At 53.6% G+C, this 17,157-nt stretch overlaps 1 protein-coding gene across 1 annotated transcript; it reads left to right on the top strand.

Moving 5' to 3' along the window:
• Nucleotides 1-3,262: 3,262 nt before the first annotated feature.
• EMH_0010350 (sec7 domain-containing protein, putative) lies at nt 3,263-15,248 on the top strand (the record flags this gene model as incomplete). The annotated part of the gene is made up of 17 exons (XM_013494824.1): nt 3,263-4,010; nt 4,262-4,480; nt 4,769-4,826; nt 5,142-5,457; nt 5,715-6,116; nt 6,273-6,372; nt 6,566-6,686; nt 6,789-6,866; nt 7,203-8,181; nt 8,330-8,980; nt 9,137-10,261; nt 10,524-10,903; nt 11,034-12,459; nt 12,581-13,231; nt 13,374-13,925; nt 14,231-14,467; nt 14,613-15,248. The coding sequence occupies 17 exons, from the start codon at nt 3,263-3,265 to the stop codon at nt 15,246-15,248; spliced, it is 8,679 nt and encodes a 2,892-aa protein (XP_013350278.1).
• Nucleotides 15,249-17,157: the final 1,909 nt, after the last annotated feature.

The following is a 17,157-nucleotide window of genomic DNA, read 5'->3' on the forward strand; positions in this document are numbered from 1 at the left end:
AGACGATGCACTAGCTGTTAGAGTCTGGCTGCAGTTCTGAAAATGCGGCTACGGTCTCCTTCAGCACGCATATGTACTAGCATTTGCGAGTTTTGGTACGGAGCACAATTCTGTACTTGCCATCGTGGTGCTCGGGAATCTGTACAAGTTAAACAAAGTCAAATGACGAGTGTATTACTCGGCTGTGAAAGTAGTCAAACAGTAAATCGGTTCGAGATAGCGGAAACTTTGGTTTCACGGTGATTTTATTGAGGGGCATGAAACTGACGCACATTCGCTACTCCTCCTTCTGCTTTGTCTGCCCTGTCCTGCTTTTGAACGCTCCAATGACCAAGTAAAATTAGCCTTTTTTGGCAGGTCGCTCCGTTGCAGCTCAATTTCCTCTTCAAGGCGCGGAGGTCGCCGTTAGCTCGGAACAAACATGGGGGCTGCGCCGGAATAGGTTATATCCGGTGCATTACAGCGAGTGGCCGCTCCGCTGGAAGCTTTTTGTTTTTTAGTTTGTCTCATATCGCCGCCTTTAAGTGTAAAACTCTTCTTTTCGTGTTTCACCAAATCTCGATCTCCATGAGACCCTCACGACGGATTGCATGCATTCCTCCCCGTTTTTATCCTGCAGCGCCCCCGCCCTGCGTTGTAACTTCTCTCTGCTTTATTATGTTGATTTCATTGGTCCTGCTGCACGGAATAGTCGTTCTCTAGGGAACGCCCAGACGGCGCACTCTCTCAGTGCTACACGCATGCTCTCCTTCCACTTAGCCACAGAGATAAAGCGTCCGACTAGCTCGTGGTGTATTAGGCCGAAGCATAAACATCGCATTATGCGAGTATGAACGATTCCTGAATTGAGCTGCCTTTAACGCTCAGCGTTATATCGATCCTCGCGTCCTGTCTAAGGCAGTGAATCGTTTCCATGGTAATTACATTTTCGGATAGACGGGGTGCGAATAGTGCGCTTGTTCCTACGTGCCGGGGAGCCCAGCTTCTCACCTCCCCGCCGGAGGAAGAATCCTTCTAGTCTCCACCATGTTTTGAGATTTGAAATGCGATCTCGAGATTTCAGTTTTTTCTGCAGAACGAATCCGTGACTATTCAACGCTATAGATAAGGCGGGCCCGTCGTTATGAGGGTCTCCCAACTTGTGCCCTTCCCCCTTTAACCGTACGGACCTATTATGTGTAACGAAAGGTCTCGATCTTAGCGGACAATCGTCGTGATGGAGCATGGTCTGCCTGCAGTTAGCACAGGAGCCTTCACTTGGCCTTGGTAGGTTGCTTGTAAAAAAATACAAACGTTCTATTGGTGTAATCAGAGGTAAAACATGCAGAAAAAGGAAGCTTCGCTGGTGCTAGCTGGTATTCATGCGTGAGGCTGGCTTGTACAACCAGCCGCAGCGAGGTGCGCTGTAACTTCATTTCAACCAGCCTCCTCCCCCCAACACCGAGACCCTGAGCTCAGCGCACAGGACGCCTGAGGAGAGGGGAAGGAGGTCAGCTGCTTCGGACAAAGTCTTACTTACTCTTACCTGCATTGCAGCTCGTGCCTGTCCTTGATTAAGGCCACAGAGCAAGCGTTATACATGAAGTGCAATTGTGTAAAAGTCATCAGAATAAGAGTTCCTCAAAAGGGAGCTGACCAATCCTCCAGTCTTCAGACGTCCTGGGGATACTGGCACAGAGGCCTCGTGCGGTGCGAAGAGGCGGCACCTTCTCATGAGTTGCAGCACTCCTTGCTGCAGCTCCTGTTGCACTCCTGCTGCAAGGCAACCACGCATAAACGCATACACAGGCGCCCTGTCGGTGCAACTAATAACAGTTGAGACAATCATCAAGCACTTACTTGGCTCTCAGGACCCTGCCTGCAAGCAAGGAGAAATATATTTACCAACGCAACACATCTACAGTCAAGGCTACAAGCCCTGACCACGCGGAGAGATAACCATGGCGCTGACTTGTCACATTTTGCAGTGAATAGATTCGTCTCAAATGCACCTGCTAATCTTCAGAATATACACAGAGCTACTTGTCCACGTTGCATTGCTATCGAATACTACATCTAACATGGTTTGCTGTTAGCTCGGGAGCCTTCACTTGTCCTTGGTAGTTGCGTGCAAACAAATACAAACGTCCTATACGTGTAGTCAGAGGCAAAGCATGCAGCAAACGAAGGTTCGCTGAACCCATCCGGTGTGCACGCTTGAGGCTGGCATGTATCGCGAGCCTCAGCGAGGTGCTCTGCAAGTCCATTTCATGCAGCCTCTTCCCCGCAGCGCCCAATCCCTGAGCTCAGCGCCCAGGACGCCTGAGGACAGCGGAAAGACGTCAGCTGCCTTTGGTGAACTCTTATCTCCTTCCCTACATCGCAGCTCGTCCCTGTCGTTCATTAAGGCCAGAGAACGAGCGTTACACGTTGCAAGTGTACGAGCTAAGCTGCACACAGCGGTCTCTGCAGTCGAGGAGCAGACAATAGATTTCGCGATAAGACAAACTGCCTGATTTTGTGAAGATAAGACGACCATTCTACGTGCAATAATCTATAATTGTCTTGGAGTGCTGACTGTAGGGTGTGTCTTGTCAGCTGCACCCACGTAAGGAGCAACACAATGCAAAGCCAAGAGAGACGCATGTACGTCTGCCTATGTTTCTATGGTGAGTGTTAATATCCAAAAGAGGAGAAAATGAGATGAGAGCTGTTAAAATGCCAGCAGTTGTAAAGCGATGAGAGGTACATCAGCTAATGCCGTCGCGCATGCAAACTTGAGCCGGCGCCAAGTGAGTCGTCTTGGGGCCCTAAAACGGCCGACAGCTCCCTTGGTCTCTGCTGTGTAATGACTATCTGATTGTCTCAAATCATAAACTCCGTGTAGCAAATGACCGAAATACTGGGCCTACCGTCCTTGTACTACGGTGTGTCCGCACAGGGAGCGATGGGCAGCTGACTCCGCGCCGATTCTGCGTACAGGACTTGTTGTCTCGTTGGAAAGCGACTGCTTATTGGAAGGCATGGGGTCATGGGAAAACAGAAGTGGCTTTCAGGTCACTGGTTCTGTTGGAGCGTACATCTTGGAACGGGTTGCACGGGCAGTTTCGTTCTGAGCGACTCGCATAACTTTGCCTTTTGCCATTGTGTATTGCCTACCCTGAACGGCAGATGACCCCCCCACCGTATTTCATATGCTCATAAGCAACCGCCTCAGCTGCCACTACGAGGGGGGCGGCTTCAGTGTTCTTGCAGCGTCGACTGTGAGCTCCATTTGCAGAAAATGGAGTTCGAAGATTCAAACGTCTCATCCGCTGGGTTCCACGACGACAGCAGCAATAGCAGTACTGGCGGTGACAGGGGTGCGGGACCGACCAGAAATCACGGTATCTCCCCTACAGCATTCGCAGACAAACCGGGCGACGCCTTGGATGAAATTACTCTTTCTGCCGCAGAGTCCGAGGGTTGGGTGCAGCCGAGCAGCATCAGTTGCCTGGCCAGTCAAACAGGAGCACCTGGGCCCGCCAATGCCCAAGCAAGCGGAGAGTTCGTGAGCCTCTCTTCCCAAAGTAATTCCAGCAGCAAAGTCATTCCGTTGCAGCAGGGACAGGGCACTGGGCCTACTATGGACTCTTCTGCTGCATCAGAAGATGTGACAGACGATGTCGCGTCCTCCTTCACCATCATTAATGCTCTAAAAAGGGAGGTATTTGCGACTTCTGCACTTTTACGAGCCGTGCGCATGCATGCCCTCTCACAGACGCGTGGGCTTTCAGCAGCGTCCCAGCAGCAGCTTGCTGCAGCTGTTGCCCCTCTGGTGAAGTCGTTTGAGCTGTTGAATGAAAGGCTAGCTGCAGCAGAGGCAGCAAAAGAACCGCCCCCAGCAGAATTGCAGGAGCAGCACATCCACCCTTTTCTTTTCGTGCTTGCACAACAGCAGCTGCAACACAAACAGCAGCAAGGTCTCAACAAACAGCAACAACTGCTGCATCAAAGCTGCATGAGGGCTCTTGCCTCTGCAGTCCTGCGATGTACGTACTCGCCATTTTCCACGGATCCATGTCTTCGTTACCGCAATTTGTAATAGCTGCACTTGTTCTTTCACATGCAAGCATACACTAGCGCATATCAGTTGCGCTGTGCACCACGCTGGCACAGACATAGCTCCTGTTTTCCTGTTCTGTTCTGTGAATGTTGCGGCTTGCAGCACTTGATCAGCTGTTAACTGTGGGACTTCTTCGATGTCGCAGCGCCGCGGGGCGCCGATGCTTGCACGCTTTAGTCCTGTCTCTGAGGAACTGTGCCTTGCAGGCGACCCAGCGGCTGCATTCGGCACCAACGCAGCCTTCTGCAGCCAATGCGACCGCCGCTGCTGCTGCAGTTCTGGGATCCGAGGCCTACGGCGGCACTTACTTTGCTCCTGCATCGCCTGCTGCTGAAGAGGAGTTGCTGCTGCTCCAATGCCTAGACCTTCTCAGTAGTTCGCTCCTTGGCCCTGCGGGTGTGCACTGCAGCATACACTTCCTATGAACATCACGGTTGTCTGAGCAAGGTGCCGTACAGCTGCGCCTGCACGCGCAGCAGCACAGAGTCCTGCTGAGTAGAAGCCCAGCACTGTTTGCAAACTGGGGCTTCTGTATATTGCAGCGGCTCAGGGAAGTTCGTAGTGGCCATCACAGAGGTGCTTGTCCTCTTTTGCCCCTACGGTATACGAGAAGGGCTTTAATGTGGCTGACGCCTTTGCCGCGTGCAACAAGGTTGCGTGCACTTGGGTTATGTTTTGCTTCAGGACATGTCTTCTCCGACGCTTGCGTCGCTAGCACAATTCAGTGTTGCGTGGCCGTCAGGTGGGCCGAGCACCTCCTGCCGAAGGGAGTTATAATGCTGCCCTTAGCCGTGGCTCATTATTAGCCTTGCCTCTAATCGCTGTAGCGAATTCTTGTTCTAGCGCGACTGCCAGCTATTCAGCTAGAGGCTTGCCTCAGGTTGCTGCCGAGCGACGTGCCTGTTGGGTACCTGCTTGCTTGCTGCTGTCTTCGCAGCAGCCCAGTTGGGTGTCAGTGGCATGCACAAGCATTTGCAGCAGGCGTTGCTCTAGTGGGACTACTGTCCCTTTGCGTCAGCCAATATTGCCTTGAGGCTTGTTTCTTGTTTCTCTGCAGCCTCTTACACCGCGCCAGCCCTCTGCTGAGAAACGCAGCTGCCTCCCGCGCTGTCGCCATTACTCGGCATCTCTTCGCTTCAGAGAGCCTTATTTCCCTCTCGCGCCGGCAGGGACAGCTGCACGATATAGATGGGTCGCAACAGCAGAGAGCAGCCACAGACGACCAACACCAGGAGAAGCAGGAGGAGCACCACCAGCAGCAACAACAGCAGCAACATGCATCGTCTCCACCGCGTTTCATTGCTCGTCTGGAATCTGCAATGTCTCTGAGGTCCACAGACACCTTATATTCACCTACACGGCATTCCTCGCTGGTGAGGCTCCAGCAGTTCTGCCCTTGACACCTGCACGCTGGCTCGTTCGCCGGATGCTCACCTTGTGGGTGCACACTTGTGGTTCGTATATGTGCACATGCATGCGTCACCGTGCACATTGGGAGTTGGATCGATTGCCCAAAACAATGTACACAAGCACTTAGAAGCAGCGTCGCCACGAAGACGACGCCGTGGCAGATACAGCTCCACCTCATCCCCAGCAGAGCGTGTGTGCATTTCCTTTGTTCGGTCTACAGAAGGGCTATGGGCTAGAATGTCGTCTGCGAATTCTAGCTCTCGTTGCTAGGCTTCTGTCTCATGAAGAGCATCGAGGAACCCCCCACAGCTCAGGCAGTAGCAGCAATAGCAACAGCAACAGCATCGGCTACACTGGCGTTGGTTCTGTAGGGAACAGGGCTGATACTACTCTCCCCCCCTTCGTTTCAGTGGCCGACGCACACACTGCCCCAGAGGGGTCTGGTGACACGAAAGTGGATGCATCCGGGAGACAAAATCGACCTGAAGAATCTATGCATGCCTCAGATACATCGGCACCACCAGCAGCGGCAACTCCTGCCGCTGCTGGCAGTCAGCACATCCAAGGCTTATCCGTGGGGGAAAGGGGTTCGCGGCTGGGGCCCTTTAGTGGTATTGACCGGGTAAGGCGACTTGCCTTGAGCACTACGTGCTGTACGCTTAGATACGTCGCAGAAATACTGACCGGTTGATTACTCTTCAAATAACATCAAGTTGGCGAAGTGCCATGAGGCACAATTCTGCATTGCTGCAACGGCGCTTTTGCCTGCTTATTTCAGGAGTTTGAGGGCCTTCTGGGGCACCACGGAAAAGACAAGGCAGCAAATATGGAGGCTAGACTGCTGTGTTTGCGCTTGCTCTGCGTTGCGCTTGAAGCTGGTAAGATTTGCGCATACGGGTAGCACTGGTGACAGCGCCTGTCTGTCAGTCCTTCGCAGCGGCTGGATTTAAAGTTGTAGGGAGAACGTTGAGGGTTCCTGCAACGGAGCCTCTCGCTTAACTATCGTTATCTGCAGGAATGCCTTGAAAAAGGAGCTGCAGCGAGTCCTGTGCATGTTCATCTGTCTTGTAGGGAGGGACACCTTCTCGCTATTCCCGAAATTGTTGCAGCCACTGCAGACGCAGATATTGCCGCTTGTTCTCCAGCAGGACACCCGTTCAGCGCCTCTAATGCTGCTCTCTCTGACACTGAGGTGATTCGCACTCTCCCTACTGCAGGTATTGGGCCGTTGAGCAACCAGAGAGGCAAGGCAGCACCACCGCTTGTGAAAACTGGATGCATCTTGTGGACGCAGGGTTGTGGGTGACTTCATTGCCTTCCTTCGCCCGTACATCAAGGACGAGATAGAGAGATGTCTCTATCAGCTCCTCAGGTAGGGGAAAGTATTATGGCGGTGGTGACAATTGCACATGGCGCTCCAACACCATTGCAAGGATAGGTGTAGCGTCAGCTCGTATAGAGCATCCCAATTGCGAGGCCTCATGTATTACTACGGGCTTCGACTCTGTGTGACTTTGTTCTTTCTGGTCCCACTTCCACGGGCTGGCGCTGCAGCCTCTTCGTCTGTTTTTGTCTCATTGCCATGTTTCCTCGATTTTTTCCGCCGCTTTTTTGCATGCACGTAGCTGTTTCTCTCCGATGCGCGGGACTGGGTGGAGGGTAGTGAGTTTGTGTTCAGTGACCGTTCGAGGCTTCTGTGGTGCTGCAGGTTGTCAACCACCAATCACGGGGGCCCTTCTAAGACGTTAGCAGCGGAGGCGCAAGAGGTAGCGCTCGACATGTTACGTGAGCTGTGTAGCGACGCGTCGTTTGGGTTCGAGCTGATGCTGAACTACGACAGCGACATTCGCCGCTCGAACGTATTTGGGGTTTTGGTCACACTGCTTTTGCAGCTAGCAGCTCCCCGCGTTCCTTCTCTGAGAGGCGCCTATCGCTTTGCAGAATGCGACATCGAAGGAGGCCAGGGGCACCCATGGCTTTCGGGGACTTCTCTGTCACATGCAGCTGTGGGGGTGGCGGCCACTGCTTCCGAAGCATCTACAGCTAAGACTCCGACGCAGCAGCAGTCACCTTCAGGGTCTTCACCTTCTTCAGTTAGCACAACGGCGGCTGCAGAAAGCAGCAAGTCTCATCACCATGGTGCCTTTCACTTGAGGAGGGCCCCCCCGAGATCCCCCCTGAAGGCCTCCCGATCGTCCGCAGACGCCAACGCAGCGGTAGCAATGGAGAACTGGGCCACAGATGCTGCGGGAGTCACGCGCCCCGCAGGACTGTCGAATGTTAACCGCTTGGCTCTGGCGGCCGTCCTCCGTCTTATTTCTTCTTTAGCTTCTCTCTGCGACAGTATGAAACACACCAGCACCGTCGAACAGCAGCAGCGGCAGGAGGCGAAGGAGCTTCATATTGACAAGCCCCAATTCGACCGCGAGTCTGCAGCTGCTTACTTTTTGCGTGTCCAAGAAATGCAACCCATTTCCCAGAGACGGAAGCACAAGGCTCTCCTGTCATATGGCGCTACTGTCTTCAATTCAAACACGAAGGAGGCAATTTCTCAACTTGAGGGCCTAGGGCTTCTGCCGACGCCAGCAACGCCCAGAAGCACTGCTCTTTTCCTGAAGGAGACCGGAGGCCTTGATCTGCGCGCCGTTGGGCTCTACCTCAGTGCGAATAAGCCATGGAATGCTCAAGTTAGTTGCTGCAACTGATGCCACCCACGAGGGAGCTATTCTTCAGCACAGCACACAGCACGGGGGGACTTTCGCCTCGTAGCTACACCTGCTCCCGTGGTAGGTCATTCCATTGTTTATGGCTTCCCTTGTTCATTTGACACCTCAGGTCCTGCGAGAATTCGTTTCGCTGTTCAAGTTTACTGGCGTTGGTCTTGTCGCTGCGTTGAGAAACTTCCTGAAAACGTTCCGGTTGCCGGGGGAGTCGCAGCAGATCGAGCGCGTGATGGAGGCCTTTGCTGATGAGTTCTTCCGCCAGCAGCCGCTGGTTAGCTGCCCACACAACAGGGAAAAACTGGCAGCGGCGAATGCAGGCAGCGGAACAGCAACAACGACAGCAACTGCAGCCACAACAACCGCGACGGAGTCCCCGGCCTCAGCCGAAGCCAAACCAACTACTCGGCCAGCAGCCGCAGCGGAGCCACTGGAGCTGTCTTTGTGGCGATGGGTGGCAGATGAGGGATTTTACTGCTCTTCGCGCGTTGCAGCTGCCAGAGAAGGTTCGGTAGATAAGGAGCAGCAAATAAGCAGTGATGAGCTTGCCCAGCAGCTCTCAGAGTTCACCCCTGTAAGCCGACGCCCGTTATCAATACCCATTACCAATGCAGTGTCTACATACACTGCATTGTCTAACGGTGAAGGGATAACGACGGGTCTGACCCCAAAGCTCGTCCTTGAACTGTTGTTTGACCTTGCAGTGCCGGTGCCGGCTTGGCTTACTGTGTTTGCTTTCACTTTAGCGAAAGTGCTTATCTATCTCGTACGCGCTGAGGTTAGGGCGGGTGCGGTGGTGGCAGTACCTTGTGGGCCACTACGCGCAGCAACGCCTTTGCAGACACAGGTCTTTTAATGAAATTGCAGGTGAAGTTTGTTGCTGCAGCTCCTTTCCGGCCTGTTTGTGCTTGCCCTCTTACAGGCTCAGCCGGCTCCTGGTTACGTGCTCATGATGCACAAAGACACGGTGTTTGTCCTGTCGTATTCCATTATCATGCTGAACACAGACCAACATAACTCGCAAGTCCGCAGTAAGATGCGAGTGGAGGACTTTGTGAAGAACAATCGGGGCATCAACAACGGATCCGACTTGCCCGCATTCTTCCTCCAGAACATATACGTCTCCATCAGACACCAAGAGATCAAGCTGAAAGAGGCCCCGTTAACGAGCTCCCCTCCACCGGCTGCGCAAGGGCAAAAGGCAGATGCGGCATCCATAGAACAGCAGCAGCAGCCGGTACCCGATATTTTTGACGTACTTGCAGACGGATGGACCCCCCCGGAGGGTGCTGGACTGGGTTGGGGGGCATTTGCCTCTCCTTACAACGGCCCCAAAAACGCAGTGGCGTCTGAGGGGCCAGGGGGCTACCGCGTAGTTCTGAAGCCCCGTGCTTCTCGAGTGGCGGAAAGCAGCGGCATAAGGAATTCTGCTGCGTGCGCAATCACCGCAGACGACCGTGATGTGGAGGGACTGGAGATGGAGATGTTTCGTATCCTGTGGAACGGGGGCAGCCTTGCCGTGCTCAGGGGGGCATTCGAAGCATCGCTTGATCTGCGGCACTTGGAAGAAATATTATGCGGTGTTCTATCTCTGGCTCGCGCTGCTACTGTCCTAGGTCAGGTTGTTGCCTTGAACACGATTGTAGCGGAGTTGTGCAGCTACTTCGTGTATTCTGTCCCTGCACACTCTCAGCTGGTACTGGCGCCTATTATGTACCTCATTCGCCAGTCTGGAGCCTCTCTCAGAGAGGAAGGATGGGGAGCGATTCTGGAACTGTTGCTTCGGCTGCATGCACTCGACTTGCTGCCGCCAGCCCTCATGGGCCTCGACGACTTTGAAGGATCAGGAGGTGCAGCTCTTCCTTCTCTTTGTACTTTGGCGCCCCCACCGTTCGCTCCGCCAGCCTCGCGAAGAGACAGAGGAGCGGGAAAGAAGGGTGGTGGCTGGCTGGGGGATCTCACTTCCATTTTATTCGCCCTTGGAGACTCTGACGACGAAAGCGATGGAGACGACAGCAGTGGAGCCCAAGGTCACATGTTGTCAGAGGTAACGCAGACACTCCAAAATGCGAATTTCCATTTTTTGGACTGAAGTGGCTTCTCCCCTTTATGCACCTACTAGACTTTGTTAGCTGCATACGGGCTGCTTGCTGACGCAGTTCAGCATGCAGCAGTGTAACCGTGTACCGACGGTTTTGTGAGCTGTTACGCGAAGGTCTAAGGGGTCAATTTCACCTACGGATACGTTGTGGCTTTGAGTCCGCTTTTTGCATTCCGGCGTTGGAGCTTATTCTGGTTTTTTTTTTCAGGAACTGAATTTCGCCTGCGATGGTTTGTACGTGTTGAGAGCGTCTACGGACTTCACACTGCTTCCATCCACCGTGGCAGTGGCAGCGGCCGGCTGTTCTGAAGTGGAGACGGAGCGGGACGCTTCCGAGGCTCTTCACGTGCAGCGTGTTCCCCCAACCCAGAAGGGCCCGGCGGGTCCCAGCGGCGTCGTGGGGCCCGAACGCAAGCTGCCAAAGGGACCAAATGAACCGCAGCAGCCGGTGCAGCAGCACGAAGTTCCAGGTTCCGGTTCTCCTTCTGCTTCCCCAGAGGATGAGGAAGCTGCAGCTGCAAGAGCCCCCTACTTACGGTTGAAAACGGTGTTGTCTCACGGCATCCACATCGACTTGGCAGTGGCCGAGTAAGATTTGGTAGACCACCTGCTGGTTACTGTAAATCCCGCTCTTCCCTGAGGTAACGCTGCGTTGCCTGTGAGATCCATCTACACTCCCGCGGATGTGTGCTCTGATTCCGTGTCAATGGTTTTGCAGGATTTTCCGTCAGGTCGAACCCGTCTCGTCTCTGTCAACTGCAGTTATCCTCCTCGTGCACATTGTGCTGGGGTTTCCACCCATCCGCCAGAATCCCGGCGCGTCTCCAGATTGTCCATTACAGGCCCAGCCATTTCAGCAGCAGCAGCAGCCCTCCTCAGATGCTGCAGCCTTGCAGAGTCGCAGCGCTGGTGAGCCAGTTACACGGGGAGTTGGAGGCAGCAGCAACACATCAGCAAGCGTGGCATCGGGGCAGTCATCCTCCGGGGCACATCATCAAGGACCCCCTCCGCTGCAGCCGCCTGAGGACCTGGGTTTGCCATCGCTTCCGGGAACTGAACTTTCCATGCTATCTAGCTACCTAGTTGATGCGCAGAGACGGGGCCTTGAAGATGACGGCTCCAGACGCAGCAACAGCGTCAGCAGCAGCGTCAGCAGCTCGGCTGTCTCTACTCCGGTGGGGGCAAATGCGCCATCCACGCAGTGTCCTGGAATTTCTTCCTACACCTTGCCCCCCCCTGTATGGTCTCCGTTGCGTGCCGGCACATCCCCTCAGTTGATGACTTACAGGGCATACACCGATCGACTCTTTTGTTTGGAGTTGCTTGGGGCTCTGATGCTGAGCGAGCTAACGCCTGGGAGCCTATCTCTTCGCCCTTCAAAAGCCTACGGGACGGCTCTTTTGCAAAACTGCCCGTGGTTGCTGTGCGCGGTGTATCTCGACACCTTCTTGAGGCGCTACTCGATAGGAACTGCTGCTGGTGGCGTGCCTAATCCTCTCGAGGTTGTAGGCCTGGCAGGGCCAACACAACTGAGGCAGCAGCAGCAGCAACGGGAGGAGGCAGTAGAAGGGACAAGCGCCAACAGACCTCCCTGGGCAGTAGCTATCCTGGATGCATGCAGTAAAGACCCTCTTGCGCAGGCTACCGTGAAGAACGTCTGCAATGTTTTTCAGTCAGTAGGGTCTCGCCGGCTGGTCGATACGCCCACAAGTGGGTCGCTTTCTGTCACCACTGCGTTTGATTCCCACTGGGCGATTTGTTACTTCTATGGGTTCATGTGCTTTTGCCTGTTGGATTTGTGGGTGTTGCATGCAGCTCTACCTCACTGGGAACTCCTGTTCATTGAGCGACTTGTCGTGACTGTACTGAGGATCTGTCTTCGTCTACTTTCCGACGAAGATTCTTTGCTGCTTCCCGTGTACACAAAGGCAGGGACACCCGAACTGGGTACCCCGAATACGTCTGGCTGTACTCCCGCCTGCCAGGTGGCAATACATTTGCTTCAGCTTTTAACCCTTCTTCACCCCAACATCTTCTGCATGCATGTACAGCGTATCTGCCAATCAGCCACTGTAAGTTTTCCATTTGATGGCATGATATCTAGCTCCGCTGCAGCGCTTGACCACGACAGTGGACGCATCGTCGTATGGCTGCCGTTGTCAACAGGTTTTGCAGCCGCCTTTTTAATATCCATTTTCCCTGTGTGGTTGACTCCTTATCCTATTTGCTGAGCATGGGATGCACTTGTCGATTTCCTGTGCTCAGATCCTTGTCTCCAGGCTCAATCTGAGAGCTTGCAGCAGCCCGCTTCTAATCCAGGTCCTCCTGGCTCTGTATCAGCGGCTTGTCCCTCTGCCTGCCTTCTTACCGACTGCTCCGTTGCCGCAGCATTTGACACAGCAGCAACCGCAGCAGCAGCTTGCCTTGAGGATCGTTGCTTCGCTGTCCGAATGGATAAGAGATCCTGAGGCTTTAGCCTTACTTGTCCTGCAGCATCGCAACCACTACCAGATGCTGCTACAGACCCTGATGGCTGTTTGCATTTACGTGCCGCCGTCCCCGTCAGTTCAGACACTCTGCCCTACCTCTGGCGAGCGAAGGATTGAAGGAGAGGCTCAGGACAGCCAGCAGCCGCTGCCGAGTGTGAACAGTGCCTCGTCGTACGAAGCCAACTGCACTTCGCTAGCTTTGTTGGCGTCCTTAATTCCTTCAGTTGGAGGGGCGTTGAAGTCGAAGGGAGCGGCTGTTGCAGCGTGCTTGGCTGCCGCAGCAAATAGCGTTGCTACTGCGAATGGTGAAGATTCTTCTAAATGGAAGGCTCGTTTGGATTGCCAGGCAATGTGGCTCCAGACCATGCAAGTATTAGCTATTGTCTGCAGCTTCTCTGCACGACCCGTGAAGGTCAAGGCTCTTGCGGTGGGTCCGACTTTCCCAATGCGCGCTCTTGTATGCGACTGCAGAGAAAGTCACATTGCTTGTGCTTGCACACAGTAGGCATGCTACCTAAATGTAGAGGGCGTTTTGCCTTCCTGTTCCTTTGCTGGCACGAGGGGTGCAGACCGGGAGTCCCTGTTTGGTCATAGGCGGCGGTGGTGTGTGTTGCTGCTTCGAGCCCTTACAGGTACTGCAGCAGATGTTGATCCGCTGCAGCAAGAAAGAACCGAGCTCTGAAGAGAACAGCAGTGTCCTCGTGAACAACCGCACCGTAAATGCCGAAGGGGCCTCGGACATGCCAGACAGCAGTGCCTCGACTTCTGCTGCACCAGCGGCGTCCGCTGCAGCTACTGCCGCTGACTACTGGGATACGGCGCCAGAAGATGCATATACGTGGAGACTTTGCCTGCAGTTGGTTGTCTTCCCGCTCCTGAGCCTTCGCTTTGACTATCCGTACACGCCGCTGCCTCCAGGCGACGCCCCCCCGCCTCCCCCTCAGCAGCACCAGCAACAGGCGAACGGCCACAGTGCAGGGGATTCCATCTATGCATTTACAGCAGGACAAGACCAAGAAAAGCAACCCCGCGATCACCATTTCGGCATGCCTTGGATGTCTCTACCGACGAGGCGGCGACTAACCCCGGAAGTTGCCATAGGCAGTCTGGGCCTCGACGAAGTACGATACGCGGATGCCCTTGTTGCTCCTTGTGCTGTTGCTACTGCTGCTTCTTTTGATGACGTACTCATTTGCGTTAAGAGCTGAGTGTGCTCGTGCTGCTCTGTTCTTGCCTGGCGTCACCGTTGCTGCAACCACGCCGGTTGCAGTACAGCTAGTTCACCAGTTCATCATTTGCGACGTCATCCTCTGCAGGTTCCCGGTGATTTCGGGTTTTTATGTATGTGGGTAGACGTCTATATACTTACAGCGCCTTGCTTCATCCCGTGGCTTTGCGCCCACGCACTGCGTTTTTGCCTTTTCAGGTGTACCAGAGAAAGGCAGCCGCAGCGAGTTTGGCTTGTCGTCTCTTCTTGACAAAGATGGAACTCCTTCTGCAACCATTCAAAGTTAGAGGCATTTATGTAGACTTCGTGGCGCAGCCGCCTTTGTCGGAGGACTCGTCGAAACAACAGGGATTTTCAGGAGACCACCCAGGGGGCATAGAGGGCCTCCTCCCTCCCCTTACCCAGCTGGTGCAGCTACTGGTTACAGAGGCCAAGGTACGTTGTGCCTTCACGAACCCATGGTATCATGTTCCACAAGCAGGAATGATAGTTCCATGTCGTCTTGGGCGGTTGCGGGGGCTGCAGTACACCTGCTCATCAGACCGTGCATAGGATGCTGTTGTTTTCCTGGTTTCCTCAGCAAGCCCCTGTTATATATCGCGATGCGTTCCTCGAAAGCCTGAAGAACACACTGCTGGTCGTCCTCACCTGCCCCTTCGTCGCAGCAAGCCCAATACCGGCGGATTTGAAGACACGGATATCTCCAACTTCCGTCCTACCAGTTATCTTTTTCCCGAAACAGCAGCACCAGCAACAGCAGCAGCAACAACAGCAGCAGGAACATCCGAACTCACCTAAAGGGGAGACTCAGAGGCCTCCCAGCGTGGAGGAGGCTGCGCAGGTGACAGCAAAGCAGGAAGCCTTGCTAGGAACGCTGTCGTGCTTAACGGACAGCCAGCGTCTGGTGGTGTCAGCAGTCTCTCCCTTCGTCGTCTCAACGTTTCCAACAGTGATACAAGAGCTACTTCTGATACTTCCAACCCCTCAGCCACCTCCGCCTCCTCCAAGGCAGGAACAAGTTGCCTGCAAGGAGCGTGAGGAAAATGCTGCAGCGGAAGGGGCCGAAGTCCTTGCAGATTGCAGCCCTGGGGGCTCACGACACGAAAGTGACAACGGGAAAGATGAAGTAGTTGCAGCGGAAAGCCTTGAGGAAGTGAGCAGTTATTCCAGTGCAGTTGTATTGCCGCCTGCGGATGGTAATGCTTGTGCGTCGTAGCCCCTGGTTCTGCTATATTTGGGCAGGTGAACTTACTGCTATGAATGGACCATGTTTGGATGTGCTGTACCGATTGATCTCCACTCGGGAGCACTGCGGACACACCTGCCCTTTGCGTGGAACGGAACTGCAGTCTGTATTCGCCCACAGAAGAGTCATTCACGAAGGGTTTGTGTTGCAAAGGGATGCAAGCACAGATGCCTTCATGGTTCATGAATAGTTCTGCAGTAGACAGGTTTAGGAACTTCGAAGCTGAATCGGAGCAATTAAATCACTCTCTATTACCATTCGAACACTTCCCGTGCTCACTGAGCATTTAATTGACTCCGACATTTCATCTACACATTCATTCACTACCAAGTCGGATGTTTCAGTCAACTACTAGTGTTGAAGTCGAGATTTCTATTATCCTTTCCCTTCCGGGTTCTTCACTCAACACTTAGTTCGAATCGATTGGAGAACTCATTTTTGAGTTGCGCTTCCCACTGGTGGCGGAAGACAAAGCATTCGCTCTAATTTGAGCATTTCGTTTTAGCTTCAGCATCGCAGTGTTGCAGCTGGAGAATGGCCCCTTCTAGTGGCGTTCGTCCCTGCAGTCAAGCTGTGGTTGTGTTCAATGATCTATGGAGCCGTAAGGCCAGTGGGTAGTTGCACAGGGCAAACATATCTCCTTCGTAGGCTCGCACTCAAAGTACCTACTTATTTCCTTCGTCACGGGGAGAGGTGGATACTGTACATTCGGGGGCAACAACACTCCCCCCTCATCTGCGGTGGCTTTAATTTCATAGGAAACTGAAATAACTACCTGATAATGTGAAGACCGGTTACAGCAAAAATGGCACGTCTTGGGTAACAGGGACACTGCTGTATCTGCAGAGAAGCTGGCGATTTGCACGCCTTGCTCAACAGTCACACTGCTGTATCTGCAGAGAAGCTAGCGATCGCCGCTCCTGTGGGCGGCATGAGTCTGTCTAAGTTATCCAGGATTGCTGCAACGAAGCAACGTTCTTCATCTGCAGTGACAAGCGAAGATATCTACCTGCAACTCGTGATTTACTGATCGTGTATCGTGAACCGGAAGTTTCAAACCATAGTTGGTAGGCAAGCTGGCCCATGCCCTCGGTGTTCCTTTCCAAATCAGGCTCATATAAATAGGAAAGTCGCAGTCAGATTCAGAAACCCGGATGGTGATTGTTTGGATAGCTTGGTGCATTAAAACCTTCCCGCGAGACCGAGATGACACGTAAAGACACCTGACCGCTCAGCGCTCAATGCTGAGCAGTTCGGTCGATCGTGTGGAAACGTGTGTGGGGGGCTCAATCTCAAAGTCACGGCACCTAGCCATAAAAAATGTTTCACGAATGTTCAATTTCACTCCATTAATGTCAGCTAGACGCGGGATCTGTGGATGTTGAGTTAATGCCATGGATTGGATGCTTGGGGCGTTGGGGCTGGAGCTGTGTCGTTGTCGGTGGATTGCAGATATGGGTTAGCAGTTTGGAGCAACAGGAGGATGTTAGGCTTTAGCTTTAAAAACATCACTCTCCGTTTAGTTGTTCGTTCCCCACATTGGTTACTGAACGCACCTTTTGGGGAAGCTGATCCCAGCCTTCGGCTATAGCTACACGTGCTCTAATTGTCGCATCTCTTATTCTTGCACTCGACGAAATGAGCTGCCTATGCCATTGTTAGTAGTACGAGATGCAGTCTTTCGCTTGCCATAGTGATCGTCTGCACCTGCGCAGGGGCGTGCGGGTTACTGCACTTCTGCCCCTGAGTTCTCCGAACTGCACACCTGACCAGGTTGGCCAGTTAGCAACTGCCCTGCTGGGTTAACCGTTTCTAGAGCTACTAATAAACAGATACTTGACGCATAAAAGACAAGAAGGGGCAGGGAAAGGCTCTTGAC

Source organism: Eimeria mitis, genomic scaffold, assembly GCF_000499745.2.
Source record: "Eimeria mitis Houghton genomic scaffold, Emh_scaff13, whole genome shotgun sequence".
In the NCBI taxonomy this organism is placed as follows: domain Eukaryota; phylum Apicomplexa; class Conoidasida; order Eucoccidiorida; family Eimeriidae; genus Eimeria; species Eimeria mitis.